The sequence below is a fragment of the Paramormyrops kingsleyae genome, chromosome 1 (genome assembly GCF_048594095.1).
Source record: "Paramormyrops kingsleyae isolate MSU_618 chromosome 1, PKINGS_0.4, whole genome shotgun sequence".
Lineage (NCBI taxonomy): Eukaryota > Metazoa > Chordata > Actinopteri > Osteoglossiformes > Mormyridae > Paramormyrops > Paramormyrops kingsleyae.
This window is the reverse complement of record NC_132797.1, coordinates 71,243,353-71,269,451: the sequence shown is the minus strand read 5'-3', so window position 1 is coordinate 71,269,451 and position 26,099 is coordinate 71,243,353. Positions and strand designations below refer to the sequence as shown.

The 26,099-nt window shown below is 44.3% G+C and overlaps 1 protein-coding gene across 5 annotated transcripts in view; it reads left to right on the top strand.

Annotated features, from left to right (window-relative positions):
- The window catches only part of LOC111844286 (syntaxin-binding protein 5-like), a 52,101-nt gene that overhangs the window by 11,654 nt on the left and 14,348 nt on the right, over positions 1 to 26,099 (top strand). For 3 of the 5 annotated variants that reach the window (XR_002838385.2, XM_023812828.2, XM_023812667.2), the window contains exons 4-22: positions 7,589 to 7,670; positions 9,424 to 9,524; positions 12,185 to 12,319; positions 15,212 to 15,275; positions 15,507 to 15,590; positions 16,005 to 16,128; positions 16,497 to 16,575; positions 16,902 to 17,059; positions 17,650 to 17,722; positions 18,416 to 18,563; positions 19,479 to 19,540; positions 19,864 to 19,904; positions 20,174 to 20,388; positions 20,923 to 21,089; positions 21,195 to 21,320; positions 21,696 to 21,838; positions 23,208 to 23,279; positions 23,709 to 23,774; positions 25,677 to 25,781. Coding sequence is in view for 4 of the 5 variants with exons in the window: in XM_023812828.2 (XP_023668596.2) it covers positions 7,589 to 7,670; positions 9,424 to 9,524; positions 12,185 to 12,319; positions 15,212 to 15,275; positions 15,507 to 15,590; positions 16,005 to 16,128; positions 16,497 to 16,575; positions 16,902 to 17,059; positions 17,650 to 17,722; positions 18,416 to 18,563; positions 19,479 to 19,540; positions 19,864 to 19,904; positions 20,174 to 20,388; positions 20,923 to 21,089; positions 21,195 to 21,320; positions 21,696 to 21,838; positions 23,208 to 23,279; positions 23,709 to 23,774; positions 25,677 to 25,781 (2,045 nt within the window). In the remaining variant the exon portion in view is untranslated. The remainder of the gene's footprint in view (positions 1 to 7,588; positions 7,671 to 9,423; positions 9,525 to 12,184; positions 12,320 to 15,211; positions 15,276 to 15,506; positions 15,591 to 16,004; positions 16,129 to 16,496; positions 16,576 to 16,901; positions 17,060 to 17,649; positions 17,723 to 18,415; positions 18,564 to 19,478; positions 19,541 to 19,863; positions 19,905 to 20,173; positions 20,389 to 20,922; positions 21,090 to 21,194; positions 21,321 to 21,695; positions 21,839 to 23,207; positions 23,280 to 23,708; positions 23,775 to 25,676; positions 25,782 to 26,099) is intronic. The other 2 variants (XM_023812756.2, XM_023812952.2) reach the window with 1 other exon arrangement.

The following is a 26,099-nucleotide window of genomic DNA, read 5'->3' as shown; positions in this document are numbered from 1 at the left end:
ATTCAGTTCTAGAATCTTTAAAACGCCTGATGTGATTCCTCCTCCATCCTTCCTGCTTAGGTGAGACTCAGTCCATCCTGCCTTCCGCTTTTTATAGCAACGGCAGAACACGCACCAGGACAGCAACCCCACAACATTATTTGTTTAACACAGAGACGGAGGGGAGTGTAAGCAGACTGGGAGAACCATTAATTAACCATTAATGCTCTTCTATTATTAAATACATGTCACCCATAGGTAATTATACAATTTTCCACCGATATGCACTGGATTATTAAACGACTTAAGTGCTGTTGGTGTTGATGAGTCTGATATTAGGTAACATCTTAATAAAGATGCTTAAACATCCTCCAATTCATTTGCATAACTGTGATGCGTACACTTTGTACACTAATCACTATATGTGCAGTCACATCACAAGACCATCTAATTAGTTTCTTCTTCAGGCCCCTTAGGTATGTGTTGTTTTGAAGAAGCTTAGTGGATTCAGATACCTTGCTGCAGACACTAACCACACTAACCACAGTGTCCCACATGGTTAAATGACATTATTTCGCAGACATTCATGTTTGGAGAGAAAATGGGGTCAACCAGCCTCCGGGGCCCTTGGGGTTAAGGGCCTTGCTAAGGGTCTACCAGGGAAATCACTCTGGCTTACCAGGGATTTGAACTGGTGACCTTCTGATCGTCTAATCACAGGCACAGCATTCCAACCCATTAAGTCGCACACTGTCCATGACGTTTCTCTTTTGACCAGGTGGTCCGGACTGGCCAAAGCCGGGGGCTCACGTTTCCCAGTCCACCAGCAGGATCTGTCTGTGCTTCTTTCCTCGTACAGATACATTCGAATTAATTATGCAGAACAAAGATTTTTTTTTCTTTTTTGCCAGGTCACCCTGAAATGTACCTTCAACATTCAACAGACTACCCAGAAACATGCAAACAGCCATTCACAGACAGTGCAGGAGTAAATGGGGGGGGGGGGGGTTGCTCTGCCCGGGTGCTCTGACAGCGCACTGCTCAGATTTTCATCAGGCCTGCAGGCCTCTGAGGGACATTAATAATTCATTCGGTACCAGACAGAACAAATCATTCATGTTAACCATGATTCACATGCTCTGGGACCAACTGGGGATTATTTTCCCAAATTTAAATCCGCACACAGGTGCTGGTGCTGCAGCATCAGTGCCACACCAGCCTGGACTCTGCACCCGGGCTCACGTCCCACCTGTCTGGGCACACGGACAGTCCCTGTCCTTCCTGTGTTCCTGCTACTGCATGTACTCCTTTCTACTATATCGTATTTCTTGTTTCTTTCTTCTCTCTGCTATATGCTTTTTGTAAAGTGATCTGTAGCAAAATTTCACACAAAGTGAGGCTGGGATGGGGCTCCATCCATCCAAGACAGGATAAGCACAAATTCTGGCAAAATGTCACCTTGGGCCTTCAGTGGTTGGGGGGGGGGGGGTCTCTCCCTCAGAGGATTTTGTTGATAGGCCCCGGCATAAAAATTTTAGGGCCCCCTCAACCTGCCAGGGAAACCAGACCTCTCCCACTCCCTTGCGCTGCTGCTCTCCAGTGACTCTTTGCTAAGCTTCCTGGCAGCCTCAGTAGTCCCATTGTTGGCCATTGAAGGCCATGGACCAATAGAGTAACTTCCACTTGTTCATCCTGTGTCATGTGATCAGAAGCAGGAGAATCTTGCATGACTGAACTGCAGCCTGAATAGTTGGACGGCTGGCTACGGACTGACAGTGTCCTTGAGTCTTCCCTTTCGGGTTGTGTAGCAGATCATCGGGTCAAAGTGTTCTGATGTGTTCCAATCTGAGACGTGCAGCTGTGTGTGGGAGTGAGGGAGGGTAGGTCAACTAAGGAGACTAAAGAAGAAAATTACAATAATTAGTGGGGGGAGGGGGGAAAGTCCTGTCTCTTTGTCATCTGTTGATAAATGGACTTTGAAACTTTGGGCCATGTGACTGTTTCCTGAGGGAGTTAGGGTATGAGGTGCTGACTGATGAGGGTGATGGATGAAGCGTATGGCATGCCGACTGAGGAAGATGATGGATACAAGCTGTGACGCTAATCCTCTTTCATCTCTCCGTTTCTCTTCAGTTCTCTCACGAACGGCTCCTTTCATCACTTCAATTTATTTTTCGTGTCATTATATCATGAAATCAGGGTCATCCCAAATAAACACACAATACCACAGTCAGACCATTCTCCACTCAGACAGAGGATACATTATTTATTATTATATTCTGTGTTTGTGGGATGATAGATTTTGCTTGCTATGATTATGCAATATCTTGTGCTGTAATCACCAGATGACCTAAACGTAGTTTGCTCTGCAGTCTGAGGGCTGTTGGATGTTTTTTTGAATGCTGCCCAAAAATCACACCCATAAATAACGCGTGTACCTCACAGATCCAACCCCCCCTAACCCCCCCCCCCCCCCCCCCCCCCCGCATTTATATTCTCTGTCTGTAGAGTCACAATCAGCCTCATTTCTCCGGAATGATCTATCGCTGTATGAAGAAGATCCCGTGTGCGACACAGGAAATTCATTTGAACACTGAAGCGTCTGTAAATCTCCTGGCATCAGAAGTGCAACAACTGCTGAACCTTGACTGGCCCTGACCCCCAGTATAAATGAATTGGGGCCGGAAGTGTGTGTCTGGGGGAGAAGCAGCGAGCAGAGCCTCCTCATTGACAGATACTCCCCCTGCCACTGAGACAGGAATCCGTTTGGGGTAACAAACTCTGCAGCTGGTGTTCTGATGAATGGTTTCCCCCTCCGCTGTTTGGATATTAGAGTTGGAACTTCTATCCCCTCAGAGGTGTAACCAGCATGAACATGAAACATCATAGATGGTCAGAGTCTGACTCTGGCACTGCAGACAGGCACAGTACAGAAGACTCTACTACTTCCGGCTATTTATCAGACTTTAATTACCCAATATAGAGGTTAAACCAGAGCTAATTATTTACTCCAATTTAACAAGCTTTTCATTTTATTTTGGTCTCCTAAGTACCAGGGAGGGCTAAAAATATGAGGGGTAAAAATAATTAGATGAGTAGCATAATTGTTGCCTTCTTAATTATAAAACAGTAAGTAGAGGCTTCCGGGCTGAGCACGGGAACTGGTCTCCATGCTCTCCTGCTTGCCAGCCCCTTATTTTATGTGGCAGCAGCTGCGAGGCTAATAACTTTCTGTGACACTGCCGTGGCACATCTGTGACCCATCCAGGGAAGGTGTCCTCAAGTCTGCCTGGTATTTCAAACACAGGGACATACACTGTCTCCCTCTGTCTCTCTTTCTCTCTCTCTCTCTCTCTCTCTCTCTCACACACACACACACACACACACACACACACTGATGTAGACTGTCACACACACATACACACAGAGACAGTCACACTCACACAGATATACAGATATCGCCCTCTCTCTCTATCTCTCTCTCTCTCTTTCAGAGAGATATGCACTCTCTCACAGACATACAAACACTCAGAGGGACATACACTCTCTGACATACATACATTAAGAGAAATATACATACACACACACACGCGCACACACACACACGCGCACATACACACATTGATGTAGACTGTCACACACACACACACACACACACACACACACACACACATGATTTTTCAAAGCTGCATTCTCAATTAAATTTGCAGGATCCTTTAATGCTGAGCAGAAAAAAACATTTTTAAAAGATTATCAAGACAGTTGAGCTTCTGTCAGGATGAGCCTTCACTGATGGCACATTTTTCTTTTTAATTTTTCCCCAAAGACTGTTTACAAGTGTTTCCTTCACAATTTAGAGGCCAGTTAACTGTCCATTGAATACTGCGCTCCTCTGACCAGCTCAGGAAGAAGACATTAAATCTGGTTATAGAGCAGTAACAATTGACGGCTAGTAAAATGAGACCAGGAACATGCTCAGTCACAGCCTTGTAAAAGTCTTCAGGATAATGGAACCATTCCCCGATAGTGTCAAAACGTTCTTGCGAAAAAGCCTGATTAAGAAAGGCAAGAACCATCTGTCAGATTCCTCTCCGTGCTGCTGAGAGAAGTTCACTCGTATTGAGTTATTTATGTTTTTTTTGTCTATTTTGTTCTTATGTTACATTTTTGTCATACTGGCTATGTATGTATATCCTGATAATCATGTCTGCTAAGTCAATGAGATCTCAAGCATACTGGAAAGTAAACAAACAGTAAGATATTTCCCTAACGGTATTATGACATTAAAGTGGAGAAGTAGATGATACCTCTACCCCCCCCCCCCCCCCCAACCACCCTGCAGAGTGGTTTTGTGTCCATCACAGAGCAAAACAAGAACTTGTCCACAAGGGCTTTGAACTTAGTTTATCCGTGAAAACGCCAGGGTCCTGTGCAGTTTGACATTTGCCGAGAAACCACTGCTATCCTCAACATGTAGGGGTCAGTGTTACGTCACTGGATGCCCCTCCTCCTCTGAGTCACTGTTGTTTCCGTGACTCAGGCCTAAAGCCTCGCCTCGTTTTCGCTCCTGTTCCGTTCAGCACCTTCTTCTCTCTCACCTCCCAGTTCCCATCACCCCTCAGCACTCCCTCACACTTCCTTTCTCTTACCTTCAATTTGTCTTTCCATCATTTCCCTCCCTCATTCTCCTTTTCTCTCTATCCATCCTTTTTCTTTGTTCCCCCCCGCTCTGACTCACTGCCCATTTCTCCGTCCCTGCTTCCACATCTTCCGCCTCTGAGAAAACCTGCTGGTATCTCACCTGACGTCAGCATCGGAATCAGACTGAAGAACGTGGGGCAGTTCTTCCGCACTGAGTCACTGGTTTATAAAAATGAACTGGTTATGGTATGATTATGTGGCAGCCGTGAAAAGCGCCCGAGAGGAGACTGAAAGGCAGAACCAGAGCGGAACTAACTGGGCAGATGAGGAGCCTGAGTTTTTAGCGTGATACTGATATAGAAACATCATCTAAACTCTGAGAAAGTGCGACTTCACTACTACATGAGGGTTTGAGAGTCTTAGGGGATGGGAATAAAATTCATGGAAGATTTCTGGCTTGTCCCATGAATCCCAGACTGCCCAGTTCTGTAGAGTGTTTATCTGCCTGCCTTGTGGATGCAGCTGGTCAGTGGGAGCGGTCACTGGAGATTCACTGCGGCCTGTGATTTCTGAATAATGAATGATGTTCACACCAGTAAGACTCGCACGTACGATCCGAGTGTGTGATTCTGCTGTCAAGTACGCTTCAATAGTGTCGACTGAAAGTTTGTGAGTGAGTAAAAAGCCTTTTGTTTGCCGTCTCCATACAAAAACATGACAAAGCCGTTACTACATCAGTACCGCCTCAGAGTCTGACTTCAGTCAGCATTCAATTTCAGTACAAGGCGATTCAAATCAGTAGAGTCTGTCGTCATGGTCATGAGATAGTGAGGAAGATCAGTTTGTATTTTAGTGATCTGGTATCTTCTTTCCTGCCCGCACATTTCACCGCTCAGAAGTAACGTTCCGCCTGTCATCTTCCCGTTATTTTGGCTATAATGTGCTCCGGCATTCAGATTTATCGTCATGAAGACTATCGAGCTGAAGGCAATTAGCAGCCATTCATGCATTGCAGGCTATTAACTCGGTGACCTCAGCCTCCATTCTGATAGGGATTATGTATGACTTCCTAATTCCTTAAACAAACGGTAATATAAAAATATTTCAGCAGATGCTTCCGTTTGTAGAATGCTGATGCACAGCTACCCTGCGCAAAACAAACTTTTCTATTCTTAATGCAACTTATATTTGTGAAAACAATACTGATCACCCAAATAATTACATACGAAGCTTCCTGAAGCTTTCATGCCTATTGGCTTAACATCTCATGCCCTCAATAAAAAAAAAAAACATTCATGTAAATGTCAGGGCATCAAGGTTGTACTTCAAACATTCCCTTTATTCATGTGTTCCATGTTTTCTCAGTCAGGATGATGACATACATTGGTGGCAAGTCAATCAAAGACCCTCATCTTGGTCACATGACTGTAATGTAATCGCTTCCCTGTTGCAGCTCAGATTAGCTATAGCAGGGTGTCGATAAGCAGTCCTGCTAATAATGAGCACCTTCATTTCATAACCCCCCTCGGTGGATCAGTAACCATGCTGCTTTTGAAAGAATCATTGTTTGTTCACGCTTTGACACCTACTACCAGTGTTCCTTGAGTGTTCAGCATGTTCCTCTGGAAGTTGGAAGATCTGGTTGAGGGACCAAAGCCATTGTCCGGGATAATAAAGCTATTGTGTCTGGAGCCTTCCCCGTTTGATACATGTGTAGAGGCCAGACTTCATTTTGATTGTTTTGCTGTGTAGTAAGTACACCCCTGTTTTTGCATCTGTGCTCTCTTTGTATGTTTTTGAGAACCAGTTTATCTTGTCTTTCATTGCAATACGAAATCGGGGTAACACTTTACTTGAGGGGGGTACAAATAACTTAGTTACTCAGTCACTACTCAAGAACAAATCATGACCTAATATAGTTCCTGTATGAAATACATGGACCGTCATGATTATTTAACTGGTTAATTAATGCATTAAGTAAGCATGTAATACTTCATCGTTGCTCCTTCAAGAAAGTTTGTAGCCATAAATTTCTGTATTAATTTTTGCAGTAGATCTCTTGGTTAAAATTTCATGTTGGGAATTGTGTGTTCGTAGCGTCCTACTGATGCAAACAGTGAAAAAGAATGTTAATGGGTTGGAAAACAAGCTCCTCAGACTTTGACATTGTTTGCTCAACAATGAAGGGGCCTCAGAGTGGAGGTGCTCTACAACCTTCAGACAGAAGTTAGGCATGAAGCTGTCTGGTTGAGCCCTATGATTGTCTTACGTCATGTTAGCAATGATCAACCAGACTGCAGTTATTTTAGAAGCTTTTGGAGGGTCGAGGTTAAGACAAGGCGAGGTGTAGAAGAAGTGGCTTGTTGGTGATGAAGATGAAGTGCTTAGGATGAAGTTGTTCTGCTTGACCACTGGCATAGTGTTCTGAGGATTTCTAAAAGCAGGCCAAGGCTTCCACGGTGTGTCTGGGATACATCTGAGTCCCAGTAGACATTAGAATTAGATTGGAGTCTAATTCATATCTCATCTTGCTCTCCTATGAGACACAGGTCAGATCTGGGTGAGAGCTTAGGGTCAGCCGTTTATCTGGTACCCCTGTGGGGGGGAGGGTTAAGAACCTTGCTCAGGGTGGTACCCCTACCAGAGTAACCGGCCCGTGATATGATTACTCCTCTGTTGGCCTTTCAGATAGAGGTGCAGTGTCCGAACCTACAGAGCCATGCAGCATGCCTGTGATTCCTGCTCCAATGTCATTGTCAATCTTTGTAGTGGAGCTTTCATCACATAATGCTGAAAAGGTCAAAGCAGTGAAGAGGACAATGTGTTTTAGAGAATAAAATAACAAAGTATAATAGAAAAAAGGGCATGAATGGCAGTACTCAGCTGGTCCCTGTCGGGTTTCACCTCTCCATGTTTTTTTTTTGCACGTGTGCTTATGGGAACCTCCTTAACTGGGAGATGCCATCAGACTGGGGAGGCCAGGTGTTGACTGTCACTGCCAGCATGAAAGTGGAGCTGCTGTTCTTCAGGTGCAGTTCCTCATCAACGAGGTGAGTAAGCATGGTGAGTAAGATAAGAGAATGGTGGAGTATAGTCAGAGAGGTAAGATTAGAAGCATGTAGAACGAGGGGAGTAAGAATATGGGCATGTTGAGTGAAGCTTAGAGTATGTAAGTGTAGTGGACCACGTAAATTCATGAGTAAGTATGGGGAGTGTGGATAGAGAATTTAGTAAGTATGATGAGGGAAGTAATAGTATGGAGGATAGTAAGTGTGGCAGGTAAGAGTATGGGTAAGTATAGTGAATAAGGTAAGGTTCTTCCATTGTCCATTTCAAAGGATCAAAAGAATTCCATGTCACTCCATTGTTTCACAATGTTGCTATAGCGATAGAAGCTCTACAATGGATAAATTAGACCGTTCCCTTTAACATGAAGGAAAGCAGCATGCAGTGTAGTGCCTTCGTAACTGGCTGGTTATTTAAAGCATATGCTCCAGAGCTCCCTGTTGAGCCTCTGCCTTCCCAATGGTGCAGTTTTATGGTGCTGCTGGTTCAGCCAGCTACCCCCCACCCCCCCTCCAATTCACCTTTGTTATCTATCAGCAGCCAACAGACGCTTGAAGAGCATGCTTTTGTGAGCATTTGGTTCGCGATCACATGAAAATGCAAATGACGGTATGGCTTGAAACTGCATTAATTACTGTGCATCAGAAGGGAAGTGATTGTCCCTGCACAGAAGCATGCATCTGTCCCTCTGGCACCTGTATGCATTACAAGCACCTTATGTTCTACTCATGTCTTACTCACACATCATTCATACCTCCTAATACCTTACACACATGGCAGGTTTGTTGTCACTGGGGCCTCACCCCCCAGTGTAGTGACTCTTTGTGGCCAAGTGGGGGGGCGTAAACCTCACCTATTCTGCTTCTCACCCCTTGCACCCGTACATAACTCACACTTAACACTCCACCACTTAACACAAAAGATATTGATTCACCTTGTGTGTGACTAGTATTTTTATTTTAATGTATTAGAAGGAGGCAGATGTTTTTAGTGATTTTTTTTTTACACCCTTGCTGATTATTTATCATCTGTACTTAATATAAACAGACCCTGCTCACATAAACAGACCTGCGTGTCGGTAGCGACACGAGGTGCTGCGAAAGGATGTGGGCTCCAAGACAGGCTGATTGTGGAGGAAATAAAATCAGGCGTAGCATCAATTCAGAATCCTGACGCTCCTCTCAAAGCTGGCTTTCATCTGCATTAATGTGCGCTGTGCAGTCACTCAAATGTGAATCGTGCTGTGGCAGCTAAAACCAGACAAAACTATATCTGCTAACCTGAAAACTGAGAGCTGCTTACTTAGCATGTACATAGATCCTCAAAGAATAGAGAACAGGCCAGAAATCTTTCTTCCATTATTTCAGCCGAGCAAACACACACACACACACACACACACACTCACAACCACACACCCACATGCCTGCAAACACAAAGAAACCTCCAGATTATCATTAGAAGGGTACCATTCAGTGCTGTATAGTACTACACAGTGCTCTACGGGGGTATGCTGTCCAGAAGGTTGTGGGTTCCAATCCCATCTGTGGTAGGTCAGTCTTATCACCATTGGGGCCTAGAGATAGGCTGCTTCAGGGATGCTGTCCAACCCTGTTCTCTACACCCGTCGACTGCTTTGGGGAAAGTTGTCTGCTAAATAATCGAACGTTGCTGTTCACTGAGAGAATAAGCTTTTGTCAAAAATAAATGCTGTGACATTTTCTTTCTCTTCACCTATAGGGGGCACTAGTCACGGCGTGTGCAGATGACACACTTCACCTGTGGAACCTGCGGCAAAAACATCCTGCAGTTCTACACTCTCTGAAGTTTAATAGAGAGCGGTGAGTCGATGAGCTCACACAAGTGCACACACATGGTCGTGTGACATTTCCAGAAGGCTCTGTGAAATTTTAGCGTATGTCCTTGTTTTCTCTTTTTGCACGGCGGCCAGATCCTCAGTTTCTGAATGGCACATTCAGACTTCTACACTTGTGTGTGTGCTTTGTGCTTCATGTTGGGATTTGCCCCTTTATATAGAAATCCATCACCGGAGGGCGCTCTGGAGGCTGCACATCCAACACAAAAGACTTCTCTCTTTTTAATATGGTGATTCTTCTGGAGAAAAAAAGTTGCCTTCATTTTTCAGGTGAAGCAGAAGAATGAGAGAGTCCTTGCCGCTCTTGCTGTGTGGGTTGGCCTCTGACTGCTTTGCACAATCAAGGTTCTCACACAGAATTCTGTGGTGTTTAGAAATATGTTTCACTCAGGAAATATGAAGACGGCCTTGTTGCTTTCTATATTGATCCCTTAGCTAGAGAAGGGGGAAAGTATTGATGGAAACATCTAACAATATATGAATATCAAGCAATTAATAATTATTCTATTCTGAAGTTACCTATGCCTTTAGGACAGTGTAATGATAACTTTATTCATCTCTGTGGGAAAATTGGGTAGTTTTTGCAAAGCCCATCTTACAGTCCATGTAATTCACAGACATATAGACATGAAAGAGCAAGTTTTGTGGTCAGAAAGCAGAGTCAGCCAGCGGCCTTGGAGCAAATGGGATCACGGGCCCAATGCTGACCTCACTTTGTGGCCGAGGCATAGTGCCAGTCAATAGGTAGGCACGTGCCTACCCAACATTTCAGAAAAATGTAGAGTATGAAATAGTTATTCAGTCATCCAATAACATGCCTGCATTGACTGTGCAAGTTGTTGCGCTTGCAGTAAACTCGCAGTCAGGTTAATCTGGCCAATGAGAGAGCTTCCTCCGTCAGATTGCATCTTAATCCCCTCCCCCATCCACAATAATTCCTGTCATCTACGATAATTCAACACATCATCAACAAGTTGTCACGCCGTGACAATCACGACTCACATCTCAGCGGCAGTAAACAAGGTTAACTATCTTTAGCTGCATGCAAGTATAAGAAGGCAGCTGAATTGTTTCTGTGTTGTTGTTCTGCAGATACATGCTGCGTAAGCCTTAAACTGTCAAAATATATTACGTACATCTGCTTGGGTAGCTATATGTTTAATGTGCAATCACACACATACTGCGAAACTGTGTTATGAACTTATGTTAAGGCAGAGCTGCCAACTTTGGTCAGTTAGCTGGAGTGAGATTTTCAATTTGAGACAAGTCTGCACACACATTTACGCGTGTGTAAGAGTTTTATTACCTTGTAAATAGCCTGTAGGGTTTGCAAACTACCACAACACTTTTGAAGTAGCCAATTTTAGATTAATAATGGAATAATATAGATTTGCCATGAGGTTTCTTGTGCGAGCGTGAGAGTTTGAAAGCGTGAGTGTCACGCCAGATACGTGAGAGCTGGAGACCCTGGTCAATGTTAGTCCGGTAATGTTAGCCAGCAAGGTAGATAGCAGACCAGCTCAGTTTGTAGTTACCTGTACAAATTACACTGTCCTTCAGGATTTGCTAGCCAGCTGCAAACACCAACACAACACAGCCTTTTCCATCTCCATGTCACACAGTTTGAACACAACTAGCAAACTATTTCCTGGCTGACACTAACTAGCTAGTCATCTAGCTATAGGTAACACTGCCAGTAGTGATTGTCCTTTGCTGGACATAAAATGAGTTTGGTATGAAAGAGAGGGTAAATAAGAGTATAGTGACTGGGTACCAAACTGACATCATGTTGCTGATTCTGTTCAGTCCAATTCATATCAGAGTTAAAGAGTTTTCACTTTCTGCCAAGGGCAACAATTTCATGTTTCTGGCAACCAATTAGAACATTTGCATAAAATCCTTACTTTTTGCAGGTGGCATTCAACCTTTTAAATCCTTCCTCCTCAGGTTAATTTAAACTTGACAAATTGAGGCTGAAGGCAGGAGATGAGGACAGGTTCTGCTTGTTGGCTGGGATTTGAGTCCAGCATTAGTAAAAACTAATGGGGAGCTGCTGGGGCCAGAAGGTTTGACCAAATCATACTGCTCTACCTTGTAGGCAGTGATGGATCCCCAACTGAATACTTACTCACAACAAACTTTTGGCTGGTTACTCATCTTGAATTAAGCCATGTAAGTGTGACTCAGCCTTTTTAGGTGCGCAAAACTACCACACAGGGGATTGATGCTGATGATTTTGATACATTTAATTTCCATGCGTGTGCTCTGATATACTGCACATTTCATACCTGCTTTATGAAGCTTGCATATGTTTGTTAAGAGTGTCCCTGAGATTTTTAAACTATAATACCCTAGATTTATTGAGCAGATGCATTTTTTCTGAGCAATGTATGTATTTGCAAAGGAAGAGTCAGACCGTTGCTGGAGCAATTGGGGGTTAGGGGCCCAAAGGGGAAATGGCTTTGCTAGGTGGCGGATTTCAACCAGTGACCTTCCAGTCACAAGCACAGTGTCCTAACCCACTGAACCACACTCCACCCTGTGTTTTGCACCCCAAACTATCCCGTCACCAGCCTTTTGGTGCCAGTGCTCTTCCATCCTCTCTTCTTTTTCCTCTCTCTCCAGCATCACTTTCTGCCACGTCCCGTTCCAGAGTAAATGGCTGTATGTGGGAACAGAGCGTGGAAACACGCACATTGTCAACATAGAGTCCTTCATCCTCTCCGGATATGTCATCATGTGGAACAAGGCCATAGAACTGTGAGTATAATCATAGTTAATAACAATGATGTCAGGGGTCTTGAAAATGCATTTCACTATAAATGACTGATGACGGTCCTGATTGCCCTGCTATTCAATCACAGCTGATTGGCATCACAAAAAGGCATTTAACTGATTTAATTGAAGGCCGTTACTCGTTAGTGACATCACACTCAACAAAAAAAACAGGCTGATGTATTATACATCAACAATGTTTTGTATAAGAGAACTATTTCGGAATGTGGAATCACTGTCAATGCCAAGATCACGACCGAACTTGTAAAGAAAGCACTGAAAGATGTTGTTTTGTAAGTGATTGGTGAAACATTGCAAGGTTTCTCTGGTGCCATTCCTCATTTGCACAGTATTTGCATTTTCCAGTATTTCATTATAATTATTACAGCAGAACGTACAAACTGCTGTGACCCATGTTAAATTATGTTTATGGAGATTTTTACTGTATATGGACGTTAATTATTAGGCTTTTCAAGCAGCGAGTAGTTTTTCCTCAAGATATTGGAGTATAGTGGCAGAATAGTGGGAATAACCTGATGAATTACGTCTTTTAAATTTTTTTTTCTCTAAAAGTTATGGGAACCACTGTGTAGAAAACACTGAAATAAATACAGGATCTGTCCATAAGTCAGTGGGAATCCCTCTTGACAAATACTGAATTGATGTGTGCTCTCTTTTTAGGTAACATGCCTAATATCTGGCTCCTATTTTATTTTCTTTATTTAACTAAATTACTTGGCGTACATAGTGATATTTCTCATAACTTCTTAGCGTGTGGGGAAATCAGAGTGAAGGCTGCCTCTGGTCTGTTACAGTAGCGTTTCCCATCACGGCCCCCGGGGGCCCCCAGATGCTCCCAGCCAAAACGTGGACTGTCTGGGGGCCCCGAGGACTGGGTTGGGAAACACTTTGCTACAGCAGTGCCAGGCTATTTTCATTTTAACTAATATTTGTCCTGTGGCAGCTACTTTTAAACACTACATAGGCACTTCATGGTGAATTGCCCGGTGTGAGTGAGATCCAACCTTGTTCATCTTTGTTGGTCTGTGTTTGTCCTCAGTCTTGCTTAACTCACATTCCGCCTTCCTCATAAATGACTTTTAGAAAACTAGGCATCGCATTTATGGTAAAATATGGTAAATTTGAAAAAAGTCTCATTAAATTCTGCTACTGAATAGGATAAGCGGTTACAGAAAATGGATGATAAATTCTACTTTTTTGGTGTGTTTCTTCTGCCTTGCGCCTGTAGCTTCCGGGATGGGCTCTGGAACCCCCATTCACAAAATAGATGGGTGGATGGATGGATGGATGGTGTGTTTCCTTTCAGTGAGGAGATTGGCAGGGCTCTTGTTCTCTGTGCTGAACGACACCCTAGTCTTGCCTGATCAGACCCTGATTCGAACCTACCCCTGTGTTTACTTTGCCTTGCTAGCTTGGAATAAATGACTACCTTTGTTCACTCTCTATCCAAATCGCTTCTTCTTCTGTAATTGGGAATTATGAGCCAGAAAATAGCTCACAAACAAACATCATGCCCGGTGGTTGCTATGGTGATATGCGAGACAGACGAACAAGCCCTATTCATCCAGATGTACCCAACTGAACAGCAAACTGGCTTCTGTTTCCAAATTCAGCTCTGGGGACAAAATAAATCTACTAGCGATCAGAGTCTGCATGGTGTTGTGTCTTTGAGAAATAAAGAACAAAGCGTTTGACATGCATGTTTGTAGCACCTCGTCAGGTCATCGGAATGTGCTGAGGAACATTTGTATCAGGCATTTATACAAGAGAAAACCTTCTCAGAATGTTATCGGATTGGTGAACTTCTGCAACAAGACACTTACATATACATCCATTTACTTCTGTTTTCTTATCTATACATTGTGTCCAGATTAAGACTGTTAACACAAATCGATAGTTACACCTTACGCTGTTGTTGCTTTGTTCATGTTTTAATCCTCACATCCATGATCAGAACATTCTAGACTTTATAATTTCACAGTGGTCATTATGTTCTTTTCATCATCCTCAAGTGTTCTATCGAACAAGGAGCACAAACTACGTTGAGAAGTAATTTCATGATTGAGCTCGTGTAGAGTCACAGTGGAATGGTTATAGGTGGTGTTAAGACTAGCTGACGGTGGAAACAATAATTATTGAAATGGAAGAAAATGCCGGGGATGTTACTAGATACAGTATAGCTGGAATTGGGAAGAGTGTGTTTGCTGTATAGATATTCAGCTCTGACCGCTGAAGAGAGATGGATCCTGACACAGGTGAACGTGCTTTTACACCTCGATGACTGGGTTCCAACAGCTGTTGTCATGGCATGTCAGAACCTTGGGTTGTGAGTTTACTTCTGATCATCATGACTTTGAGCTAATGAGTTCTGATGTTGCACTAGTCAGGTGAGCTTAGGGTCAAGTAAACCTGTTACTTTCCAGTTTGATGTCCCAGTGTCAGTGCTTTTTATTAACTGCATTCATAATGCTGGACTGAGATTTATGATCATAAACATTTAAATGTTAGGAAATTTGTATGTCTACAGATGGCTCTCATTAAGATCAAAAACCCTTTGATCCAAAGTTTTAACTTCTATAAAGACACATTTCATTTGCTGCGGTTACTACTCTAAACTCTATGTCCAATTCAATCAAGTGGTCCAATGAGACAAATTGCAGCTTTAAAGAAATGTAAATGGATTAGCCGTGAAAGTGCTTTGGACAGTTTTACTGGTTCTGGCACAAATTGTTGCAACACCCAGTTGTGCTAAACTTGATTTAGACCGACATTCAAAAATCATCATCATATGAAAACCATAAATACCAGTTTCTTCAGTAAAAGATTCCACATTGCCATGTTTGATCTCATTCCTAGATCCACCAAAACCCACCCTGGACCTGTGGTGCACCTGAGTGACAGACCCAGGGATGAAGCCAAGGTGAGTGCTGCAGTAGATGCCTCACCATCCACTATCTTGGACCCCATGAGTCCATTCATTGACTACTGCTTACTTATGACACCCACTCTTTATTGTTGCAAGTAAGAGAAACTCTTTGTTAGCTTTCCCAATTTGCCTTTTGACCATTTAGCATTATTTAGCATTTAGCATGAACGACTCTTCAGCTTTTTTACCTGTCTAAAATCTGCATTTCCCCATCACTTTCCGCAGCTACTGATTGCATTTGAGAGTGGGACTGTGGTTCAGTGGGACCTGCGTGCTAAAAAAGCAGACTTTAGAATCCAGTACGATGAGGTAAGTTTGGCTGCACTCACCCGGTGGACCTGGAAGGCCGTCCGTAGATCAAAGCGACCTTAATCTTTCATGGGAGGCTGAGAGAATCATTGCGCTATTTATTTGACAGGAGCCATGCAGTAACATGTTTTGAGTCCTCTTGGAACTCTTTGGAAGAATGAGCAGGTCCCTTTTTAAATGATTGTTATTAGATTAGCTTCATGCTGGTTCACCTGCAGCCTCTAAGAATCAATGGGACTTCGTTTCACCAACACATTTACGTCAATAAATGCTAACCTATTGGAAATAATAAGAAATTGCAATTCAGAAAAAGAAGATAGCATCTACATTGCCAATGGACCAAAGTTGCACGCCCCTGTCTTTGACCGATCCCTGCCATGTCTTCATCCTGTCACCACCTAAAATCCACCTTAGGCTATCCACTCTGTCGGTTGGCACCACGAGGGGAAGCTTTTCATGTGCAGCCATGCAGATGGCAGTCTGACCACCTGGAACATGAGGAACACCACCAAACCCTTCCAGGTCACCTTCCCGCATGGTGAGGACATCTACCCCCATGTCGCTTGCTCTCATCCACAGATCCAAGCTTCTGATCTTATCTGCTAATCTTACTGTTTGATGAGGTGAAGTACATGGACGTGGCCCAATTTCTAGACTTGATGCCCTTATTCTCTTTCCTTTTTTGTTAAAGACTCTTCTGTTTCTCTCCATGAGTTTGTTCAAATCTGAAGTCATCATGTTTATCACCTACTACTCTCACTAGGTTAACAAATCCCCTAAACATCATATACTGATGTAGAGTTATTCTCTGCGTTTGTATTCTTTCCTGGATGGGGATTTTTAAGGCCGCCAGGGACCCACGTGATGGAATGCGCCTGCATTTCTCTCTTTCCACTTTCCAACCAGGAAAAACTCAGAAGGACAGCAAGAAGGCAGAATCATGCAAGCCCATCCCAAAAGTTGAGTTCAAGACAACCCGGAGCAGGTAAAGTCAACTCCTGCAACCCCATGTCACTATGACGTCAACGGAGACCAACGGGAGTCTCAGACGATCCGTCTGGCATTGAGCTCAGTGTTATTTTAGGTTTCTGTTTGTAGGGGGTTTCATGAGACTCTTATCACAACAAAACAGATGCTTTTGGAAATTTGAGCTCATTATTAGCAAATATACTGAAGGTTTTATATAACCAAAAAGGGATTAAAACATTCTTTGAAGAAAGCTGCCTTTAGTGCCCAGATGGTTTGTTGCTATTTGTAATTAGCTATTATATAACTTCCATATAAACAAGCCTAAGCTCATTCTTCCTTCAGCAGTGAACCTTTCATCGTGTTTTCGGGGGGGCTGTCCTATGACAAGGCCGGCAAGAGGCCGGCACTCACCATCATGCACGGAAAGTCTGTCACCGTGCTGGAGATGGATCACCCCATTGTGGATTTCCTGGTGCTCTGCGAGACCCCATACCCTAATGGTTGGTATACTTCCACTGGTTTTGTGAACTTCAATATCTGGAATTGACTATGGGCAGAAACAAGAGGGTCAGTAGAGTGATTCCACCCTAAGGCCCTTGATCAAGGCCCTTAATCTACCCAACGGTGATATATATGATATACCTGAGCACCAGATATGAAAGATCTCAGAGCTGTGGTATGTGAATATCCTCAGGTTTCCATGTTATATTTGCATTATAATAGCAGTTCCCCCAGGTCCTTCGCAGGCTACAGTAAATTTACAAACAATCGTTTATACCCTAAGGCCAGCAGAATTAATTGGTTCAGGCACAAATCAGGATTCCACCTGGACAATATTTGAGAGAGATATTATCTTGTATGCTCGGTCTTTATCAGAGCTAATCCTGGGGAAAATGTAATTAAAATAATGTAAGGGCCTGGTGACACACACCCTGCGTCAACCTGCACCACATTTTATTTTCACATTATATTTTCAGAACTTAAGGTTATACTTAATGTGTAAAATAGTGACCAGACGTAACAAAGTGACACCTATTGAGGTCTCATGTCCCGGATGCCTTCAGGAAGCTCTGTGCCTTTCTGATTGCAGAGGTGCAGGAACCTTATGCCGTAGCTGTGCTGCTGGAGAAGGACTTCATCATGGTGGACCTGACACAGAGCAAGTATGTCACGATGGGAGGAGACTCTGTACACCTGCTTAGACGTTGCATGCAATCAGGTCACTGGAGCCTCTGGATGCAAGGTGCTACTTAAGCTACCAGCTGCCTGTAGGACTTTATCATGCCATGTCTGACAGCCAGTGGCTCTGACAAGCCTTTCGGAAATATAGCCTCCCGTTGCCTCAATAACACACTATCAGTCAGCCTGGAGATGCAGCATCCCATCTGTCTTATCTAATTGGTCAAAGCCAGACGCCAGTGTTCAAACTCATTTCTGTTATCTGATTGGTCGAAAAACCAGCCACGGGTGTTCAGACCCATCGAGTATCATTTGGATGGACAAAACCAGGCGACAATGTTCAAATTCATTGACAATAGTCTTTTAGTGCAAATCGGTGCATGCTGTCCCCAGGATAAGAATGTCTGACTTGCACGCACACTCTACTTTGTGACACTTGTGAAAACACTGCGCAGCTTCATCAGTTGGTCGGCTTGATTATTATTGTGTAGTTATTATTATTATTTCCTGTATTAATATTTTTCAGACAAATTCTTTAGGATTTCAGGGAACGGATCTCATTTGTAACATGGAGACTGTCTGTAATTAATCTATAGTTTATCTCTATTGATGTACATTTTGAGCCAAATGGATACATATCTGTGACAATTATACCTTTCTGTCTTTCGGGCCTGCAGTTTCCCGGTCTTTGAGAATCCGTACCCCATGGATATCCACGTGTCCCCGGTCACCTGCACGGCCTACTTCACTGAGTGCCCCGCCGACCTCATCCACGTTCTCTACTCCCTGGGCATCATGCAGAAAAAGCAGGGGTTCAGTCACAAGGTGAGACCAGCCTCTGCCGTCTCCAGAAGAAAGGTGTAAGCCACATGAAATCCACAACAAATCCATTGTAAATCCAGTTTAAATAGACTGTAATCCCAGTGTTAATCTCACTATAATCCCACTATAACAAGGGCTGTACAAGTCTCTAAATAATGAGTGTTTTCAGGGCATGTCAGTGAGATGGTCCTTTTTCTTCAGCCGTAAGAAGCACATAAATTATCCTCCATACACTGAGGTCTGATGTGTCTGTTCCTCAGGAAGTTCATTGTCCCAAAGTCACAGGGTCATTTTCCATGTTAAAGGACAGTAAAAAAACAGACATGTCCTTCTCCCTGGTTTACAGAGTCAGCACCCCATGTCACACACACACACACACACACACACACATGCAGTTCATATATTCCTATCATTGTGGGAACTCCTTTCTATGAGCACAACCCTAATCCTAACTAACCCCTACCCAACCCTAACCCTAACCATAAATAAGCAAACAAAATACAAGACTGATGGCAATTTGAATTTTTTGATTGCACTGATTTTTATAAAATTGAGGTTTATATTGTGGGGACATGAAAAAAATATATATATATTATTATTACCTGATGTCCCCACAACTTAAAAAGTAACAGGTTTAACCACATTGTGGGGAAATTTGGTACAAACACACAGAATTGTACAGATCTACACTTCCACACAGAACTGCGCTGAGTGCAGCTCATGTAAAGGCTTCTAGGAGCACACTGCGTTCTGCCCCTAGATCAGGCCAATACTCTGTAACGTGACTGGTCCATCCGCCACATTGTCCCGCTGCACCTTTTCACATCATTTGTCCTGCTTGTGTGTTTATATAGTGAGAGTATCTGTGAGTTATCCTCCTTTGTGTGCGTTATGTATCGTACATGCATGCTTTTTTAGGAGTGGCCAGTGAGTGGTGGAGCTGCAGGTGCCCAAACCGAGCCAGAGATCATCCTCACAGGGTAAGAGCCTTTGTGTGCTCAATGTGCGCATGTCTGGGACCCGGTTTGCTGCAGTCAGCCCAAGCCTTTCCATATGGACGTAAGCAGCCGTGACGTGAGTTGAACATGGGTTTCTCGCTCCTGGTGACTGCGGAGCTCGTAGTGAGATGGGCTTCCTGTAGGGCAGTGTCGTCACTGGCCTGGGTGAACACTGCTGCAGTGCTTCAGAGTCAGGCCAGTGTGCGGACTGAGCCTGCAGACCCCCTGTGATGCTATCAGATGGTTCCTCTCTACTCTAATTAACACATTGGACCTGCAGTGAAGACCACTCCTGTTTTTCATAGGCACGCCGACGGCTCGGTAAAGTTCTGGGACGCGTCTGCCAGTGAGTCCAACTCTTCTGTTCAATTCAATTAATTTTTATATAGCGCCTTTCACAACAGAGTCACCCCAAGGCGCTTTGCATGGGTGTGTTGTAATACATTACTATGTCATATATAAAGGCTTCTACAAAAACAGGGGAAAAGGGAGACAAAAAAAGAAAGAATGAAAGGATGAAAGCCAGATGACAACGGCTCCGCCGATTTTAGTCTCGACGTGACTCACATCTGCTTTCGATGTCTCCCGGTCTGAGTTGTGTCTCCTTCTCAACAGTGACCCTGAAGATGCTCTACATGGTAAAGACATGCAAGGTGTTTGAGAAGCCGAAGGCGGCGGAAGGCCGGGGGTCAGAGGTCATGGAGGAGGACCCCTATGTGGTGCAGTCTGTCATCTGGTGCCCCCACAGCCAGCTACTGTGTGTGGTGGGCTTCTCAGCCTATGCCATCCTCTACCGATTCAACAAGCATGACGCCACCGCTGAGATAGTGGTGAGTAAGCCGCTCCCACCCTCAACGGGGCCGCCGAATCAGCCACCCCGGGGGTACGATTCCATAAATATAACTCACTCTTTTTACCGGAAATATTTGTCACGGAGAACGAGCCGTCCAACAATAGCTAAAAGAGAAATATCAGCCAGTGGAGTTTTGTGTGGGCAAGATGTAAGGCCAGCTGGTCAGTTCTGACCAGGGAGCTCACAGGCAAACGCCACTGCCTGAGATTCACTGGATCTGCTGGGAAACTCCCAGTGTGAGGCTCGTGAGCTCACAGACCGGTCAGTTCTCCTGGAGGTCATGAGCAGGTCAATGTTTAAGGGAATTTGCTGTGCTTTTCTGTATAAATCCCTTATGTATATCAATCATATCGAACAACTCATAAAGCCGTCCCCAAAAGTATAAATAGATTGTGTCGTATAACCGCTGCACTCTGTGGGTGTCTGTGTGTCCTGTACACTCAGTTGGTGTGTGTTTGCGTGTATCTCAGTCTGTCAGACCATATTTAATGAGACCCTTTACCCCCTGCAGCCCCTGGAGGTCTATCTGCAGAGTGAAACAGAGGACAGTGTCTCTCCTGCACCAGTTGATGTCCATCCTGCCACTGTGGATCCCAGGATCCGCTCACCACAGCCCTTCCCAGGAAATCCTGGGGGCACCACAGCCAGCAGTGTGCGAGACAGTGCCCCCTACCTGAAGTGAGTGATCCGAGGACCGTGATGACCTTGCCCTGGTGCCCCGTGGTCTCAAAGGGTGTTTTCCCAGGCTGCCTTGTGGCATGTGGAAATCTGTGTGTGCATCAGGGTGAAGACGCGCGCGGCAAGAATGCCGGCCGGGTACCAGGCCCAGCTTGTGATTCAGATCCTGACTGCAGACGGGGACCATCCTCAGCAGATCACCGGAGTCGATGTCAATTCCGCATATGGCCTGTGAGTGGCGCTAGTTCTGTTTCTCTGTCCTAAGACTGACAGAGATAAAAATAGTAAGACTGAGTAAAAAAAAAAAAAAGTAACAGAGTGTGTGTGTTTTCCCTGGCTGGCTCTAGGGGGCAGTAACAGCTCTTGTGTGTGTTTTCCCTGGCTGGCTCTAGGGGGCAGTAACAGCTCTTGTGTGTGTTTTCCCTGGCTGGCTCTAGAGGGCAGTAACAGCTCTTGTGTGTGTTTTCCCAGGCTGGCTCTAGGGGGCAGTAACAGCTCTTGTGTGTGTTTTCCCAGGCTGGCTCTAGGGGGCAGCAACAGCTCTTGTGTGTGTTTTCCCAGGCTGGCTCTAGGGGGCAGTAACAGCTCTTGTGTGTGTTTTCCCAGGCTGGCTCTGGGATGTGGTAACAATCTGGTGCTGGTTGACTATCTTCAGAAGAGTCTTCTGTTCTGCATGAATATACAGGAGCTTCACAGTGACCCCTACCTACGAGTGCGCTCACCTCACAAGATCAAGCAGTTTAGCACAGGTGTGTCCACATACACACATGATTGTATTCATGTCTTTGTGGGGACTCTCCATTCATTTCTATGGGCAAAACCCAAATCCCAACAATGACAACCTTAACCCCTACCCAGCCCTAACCTTAACCATAAGTAACCAGACAAAATACAAGACTTTAGGTATTTTTACTTTTTTGATTGCATTCACAGATCTTTGTGGAGACCACAAAATGGTCCCCACAAAGTAATATAAATATATTCCACACACATACACACTCACGCACACGCACGCACACACACACACACACACACGCACACACACACATACAGTACACACACACACATATATTTATTTATTATTGTAAGTATTGGAAATTGACACATTTTGTGTAAGAGTTCTATCTATCTCATATTGGCTTCTCCTGAATTAACCTTTTATGATTCATAGTTCTGCTGTAGCACTTATGAATTATACCTTTATGAGGTGTCGCTTTTCAGTCTCGCTGAGCCCAGCGGCCGCCTTCCATAATGAGGCAGACATCTTAGTTTTATGGTCTTTTTATAGCCCTTAACTATCAACAAAAAGACGCAAAATCACTGAGCTACGGTTCAGGAAATGGGAAAAATCTTCAGGGTTATAATGACATTCTTCATTCAGTTCCTCGTCAAGAGAGGATTTATGCAATATTCTATGACAGTTTGAAAAAGTTTCCTTACAGTCAATCAGAATAAAAAACACTAGTCTTTTTCCTTAGAAGAAAACTTTAAATACATTTTGCACAATATTTGCTGTGTGATGCTGAAAGTTTTCAAATTATGATTATGTAACATGCACTGTGGAATGTTTACATGACAGCATATTTGTTTGAGCAGTGCTTCATTCAGCCGTAATGCCTCGTATTGTATCTGGAGATATGTGCTGTGCCTATTAGCCTCATGCTGAATGTGTTATTTCCGTGTCAGTGATCACCTCGCCTACATAACCTGCTTCCGTCTAGGAAATAAGATGATGCTCTATTTACCATTTAACTACTGTACAAGTAGGAGGAATTCACAAATGATTGGGACCAGTTTGGTTAAAATCTGAAACATATGGGGGGGCAACTTCATGCAGGTATGGTCAGGACATTCATCGGGTACCCCTGGAGAGTTTTGATGGGTTAACAGCCTTGCACAAGTGCCGATTGGCGATGTGACTATTCTGCTGAGAGCAGAACTAGAACCAACAACCTTCCGACCACAGGCACTGAGGCAGAAACCACTGAGCCGCACACTGCCCCTGTTAGTTTTCACCAAAGCCCAGTGAGGCGGCAGTGTTCGGCCGTGATGGCCCTTCCTGGATCTTCCCCTTCATTCACCTAGGCCTTCCTGTTTCTCTCGCTTGGCTCCTGACAGATCACTTTAGCGTCCGCGGGCTGGCTAACTTCTGCTCTGATTCGAAGAAAAGGATCCGTACGCCCAATCAGAGTAAGTACAGCCTCGCTGTAGTAATGGGATTTTTTTTTTTAGTTGGTGAAACAACCAGAATTAAGACTGGTGAAAGTGATGTGCTGGTATTTTCTCCCTCTAAATGAGGGGTAGGGAACCTGATCCATGGAGTGCGAGTGTGGGTGCGGGTTTTTGGGATGACCTCTCAATCAGCCAATAACAGTGGGTTCCAAGGACTGGAGTTGAGAATCACTGCTTTATTATTGGCTGACTGAAAGGTCATTCCAAAAACCCGCACGGGCTCTCCATGGATCAGGTTCACCACCCCTGCTCTAAATAACATGGCATTGTTGACATTATATCGATGCGATCCAGTCAGACATTTAACATCGCTCTTATCTTCTTGTTCCATCATTACCCATTGGCTGTCAACCCATCTTGGACACATTTCCTCTGATTGGATAACAGGCCTTACCGAACTCTCAGATAACCCAGTGCCCTCTGAGCTGGAACGGAGCAGGTCACCCACCTCAGGTAACACTGAGTGCAGAGCTCCTCTCTCTCTCTCTCTCTCTCTCACACCAGCTCAACACACCTTCTATTTAAGACAGTAATATGGATTTTCTTTGAGCAGCATTCACTTCACTTCACTTCATGTGACTTATGTGGAGCAAATTCTAATGGCCCCTTTAATATTCAAATATGTCTCTGTGAGGCATCCATAATCCTGTGGATGTGTTTAAGTCCTGTGGACGCTCACAAGATAGACTGAATAAACAGAGAAATTATTAAGCGGTAGGAAAGATACATAAAGAGCGCAGGATGCTGCAGGAAGTGTTGACAGCACTGTGTACCCTGAATCGAGATATTTAAAGACCTGAAAAATGAGATGGTCACTTCGACTCTGAGGCGGAATTTCTCCAGACCAAGAAGGTCGCACTGCTCCACCATCATCTATATTGTTAAGTTTTTCTTGATTTTTTTTTTAAACCAGAAAATTTTCATGAGCTGTCATATTTTTAGCTCAAGGCTGCAGTAAGAATTTTGCCCAATGAGTCACTGTGAGATTGTAAAAGCGTTTGATGAGGAGCTGCGGCACTTTAAATGAAAGTATTTGTGACTCTGCTGGGACGTAGGCTGCCATTTAGGGACAGTGACGTGCCCTGATGATGCTGAGCTTTCTCCACAACCTAAAGCACCAGAAAAGCTCATTTCCAGCAGGAGAAAGAAAAACCAGCATGCATAACCTCTGCCTTTGATGTTATTTTATCGTGATTTTATGGCGAAACTGGATGCGCTTGATCCTGTTTCAGTATCTGCATTTGTGAGAGTATTTGGTCACGTGTGATTGGTTCTGCTGAAAGATAAATGACAGAAGTCAAAACACATGCTTGGTGACATCTGGTCCTGAGTTAACGGAACATCAGCTGGCTTCAGGCATCCGATTCATAACATTATTTAGCAAATGGATCCAGCTGTTGCCGAGATCCAGTGCGCTGGTCATGAGGGCTGCTGCCGGACCTGTCAGTGACAGGTCTCATTAAGCAGGTCATTACCTGGCTGTCAGGTGCTGCATTGGTCACGCCTCTAATTCGCCTCTACAGGCAGGTCCTGCATCTCGTTAACAGAAATGGTGCAAAACCACTAACCTGCTAATGACCAGTATACCTCCATCTCCTGCCTGACGAATAGGCAGCTGCTCTGTTCTCCGCTTTCCCTCATAATTGGCCCGATTCCCCAGTCCTGCTGTTTTTGGCCGCACCGCTTTTTGTGTGCAACTGGTGATGTCTTGACTCCATCGCCGCTCACACTCGCTCACTATTGCGTCTTAGTTAACATGGCTTCCTGACAGTGACCTGCTGTGGCCACAAGTGTGTCACTGTAGCTCAGTGACTCTGAGATGTTTTTGTTGCTGTAGCCCTTGGACCATAAGGAGCAGATCCTCAGTGTGTACTCTCTCAGGAATACAGCGTGTGTATATCTAGCATGAATCTGCCATTCGTTTCCATGAACACCGTGTGTGGTTTTGTGCATAATCTGTGAAAAATGCTTCATGTAGAAAGGGGCATAATAATTAATATTTCCAAGAATATATTTTACAGATGTGTTCCTGTGCAGTTGCGGCCTCATTGTATCTTTGTGTGAAGTTTGGTCTGGATTTTTTCACCAGTGAACTCTGTATCTCTTGTCTTATTCATGTCTCAGAAAAAAAAGATTTTGGCTTCTGTATTTTTGGGAAGACAGAACAAAGCACATAAAAGATGAAATGGACATTGACTCCTGCGATACTCTATTTCATCCCTTCTCTGTGCTCACCTGACAATCTGTCCTTTGCTGATGAATGTTCTCCACTGGAGAATTTTCTCTGTGTTGATGAATGATCCGTCACTTGGTCCCTGATGTTTGTGGGCCGCTTTTGTTGCATTTCTGTTGTAGTTCCACACTGTGTCTCCCCTCCCAATGACCCTGGCTGCATACCAGAGCCCACCTCCGCTGTGAGGGCCAGTCACTACAGCTCAGTCTTGTACCTGCTGGACAGCGGTAAGCTTGTCACATGGTCTTTGTGTTTTACCTGCTGAGCAGCAATGATCATCTGTGCTAGTCGTACATTTGGGGTCATAGTGATGACATCACCATTGTTTCCACTGTGCATCCAGTTGGAAAATGGAAGTGGGTAGAACATAAACACACCCGTGGTCTCCACAACACCAGGGTTGGGCCATTCCAGAATGCATTAATCGATTCCAGTCCAAATCAGGAAATGGAACTGGAGTTGGAATTTAAATACAGCTGAAATTCGAATTCAGTTCCAATTCTGTTCGCCATGGTTTTTTTTTCCAATCCCAACTCCAGTTCCGT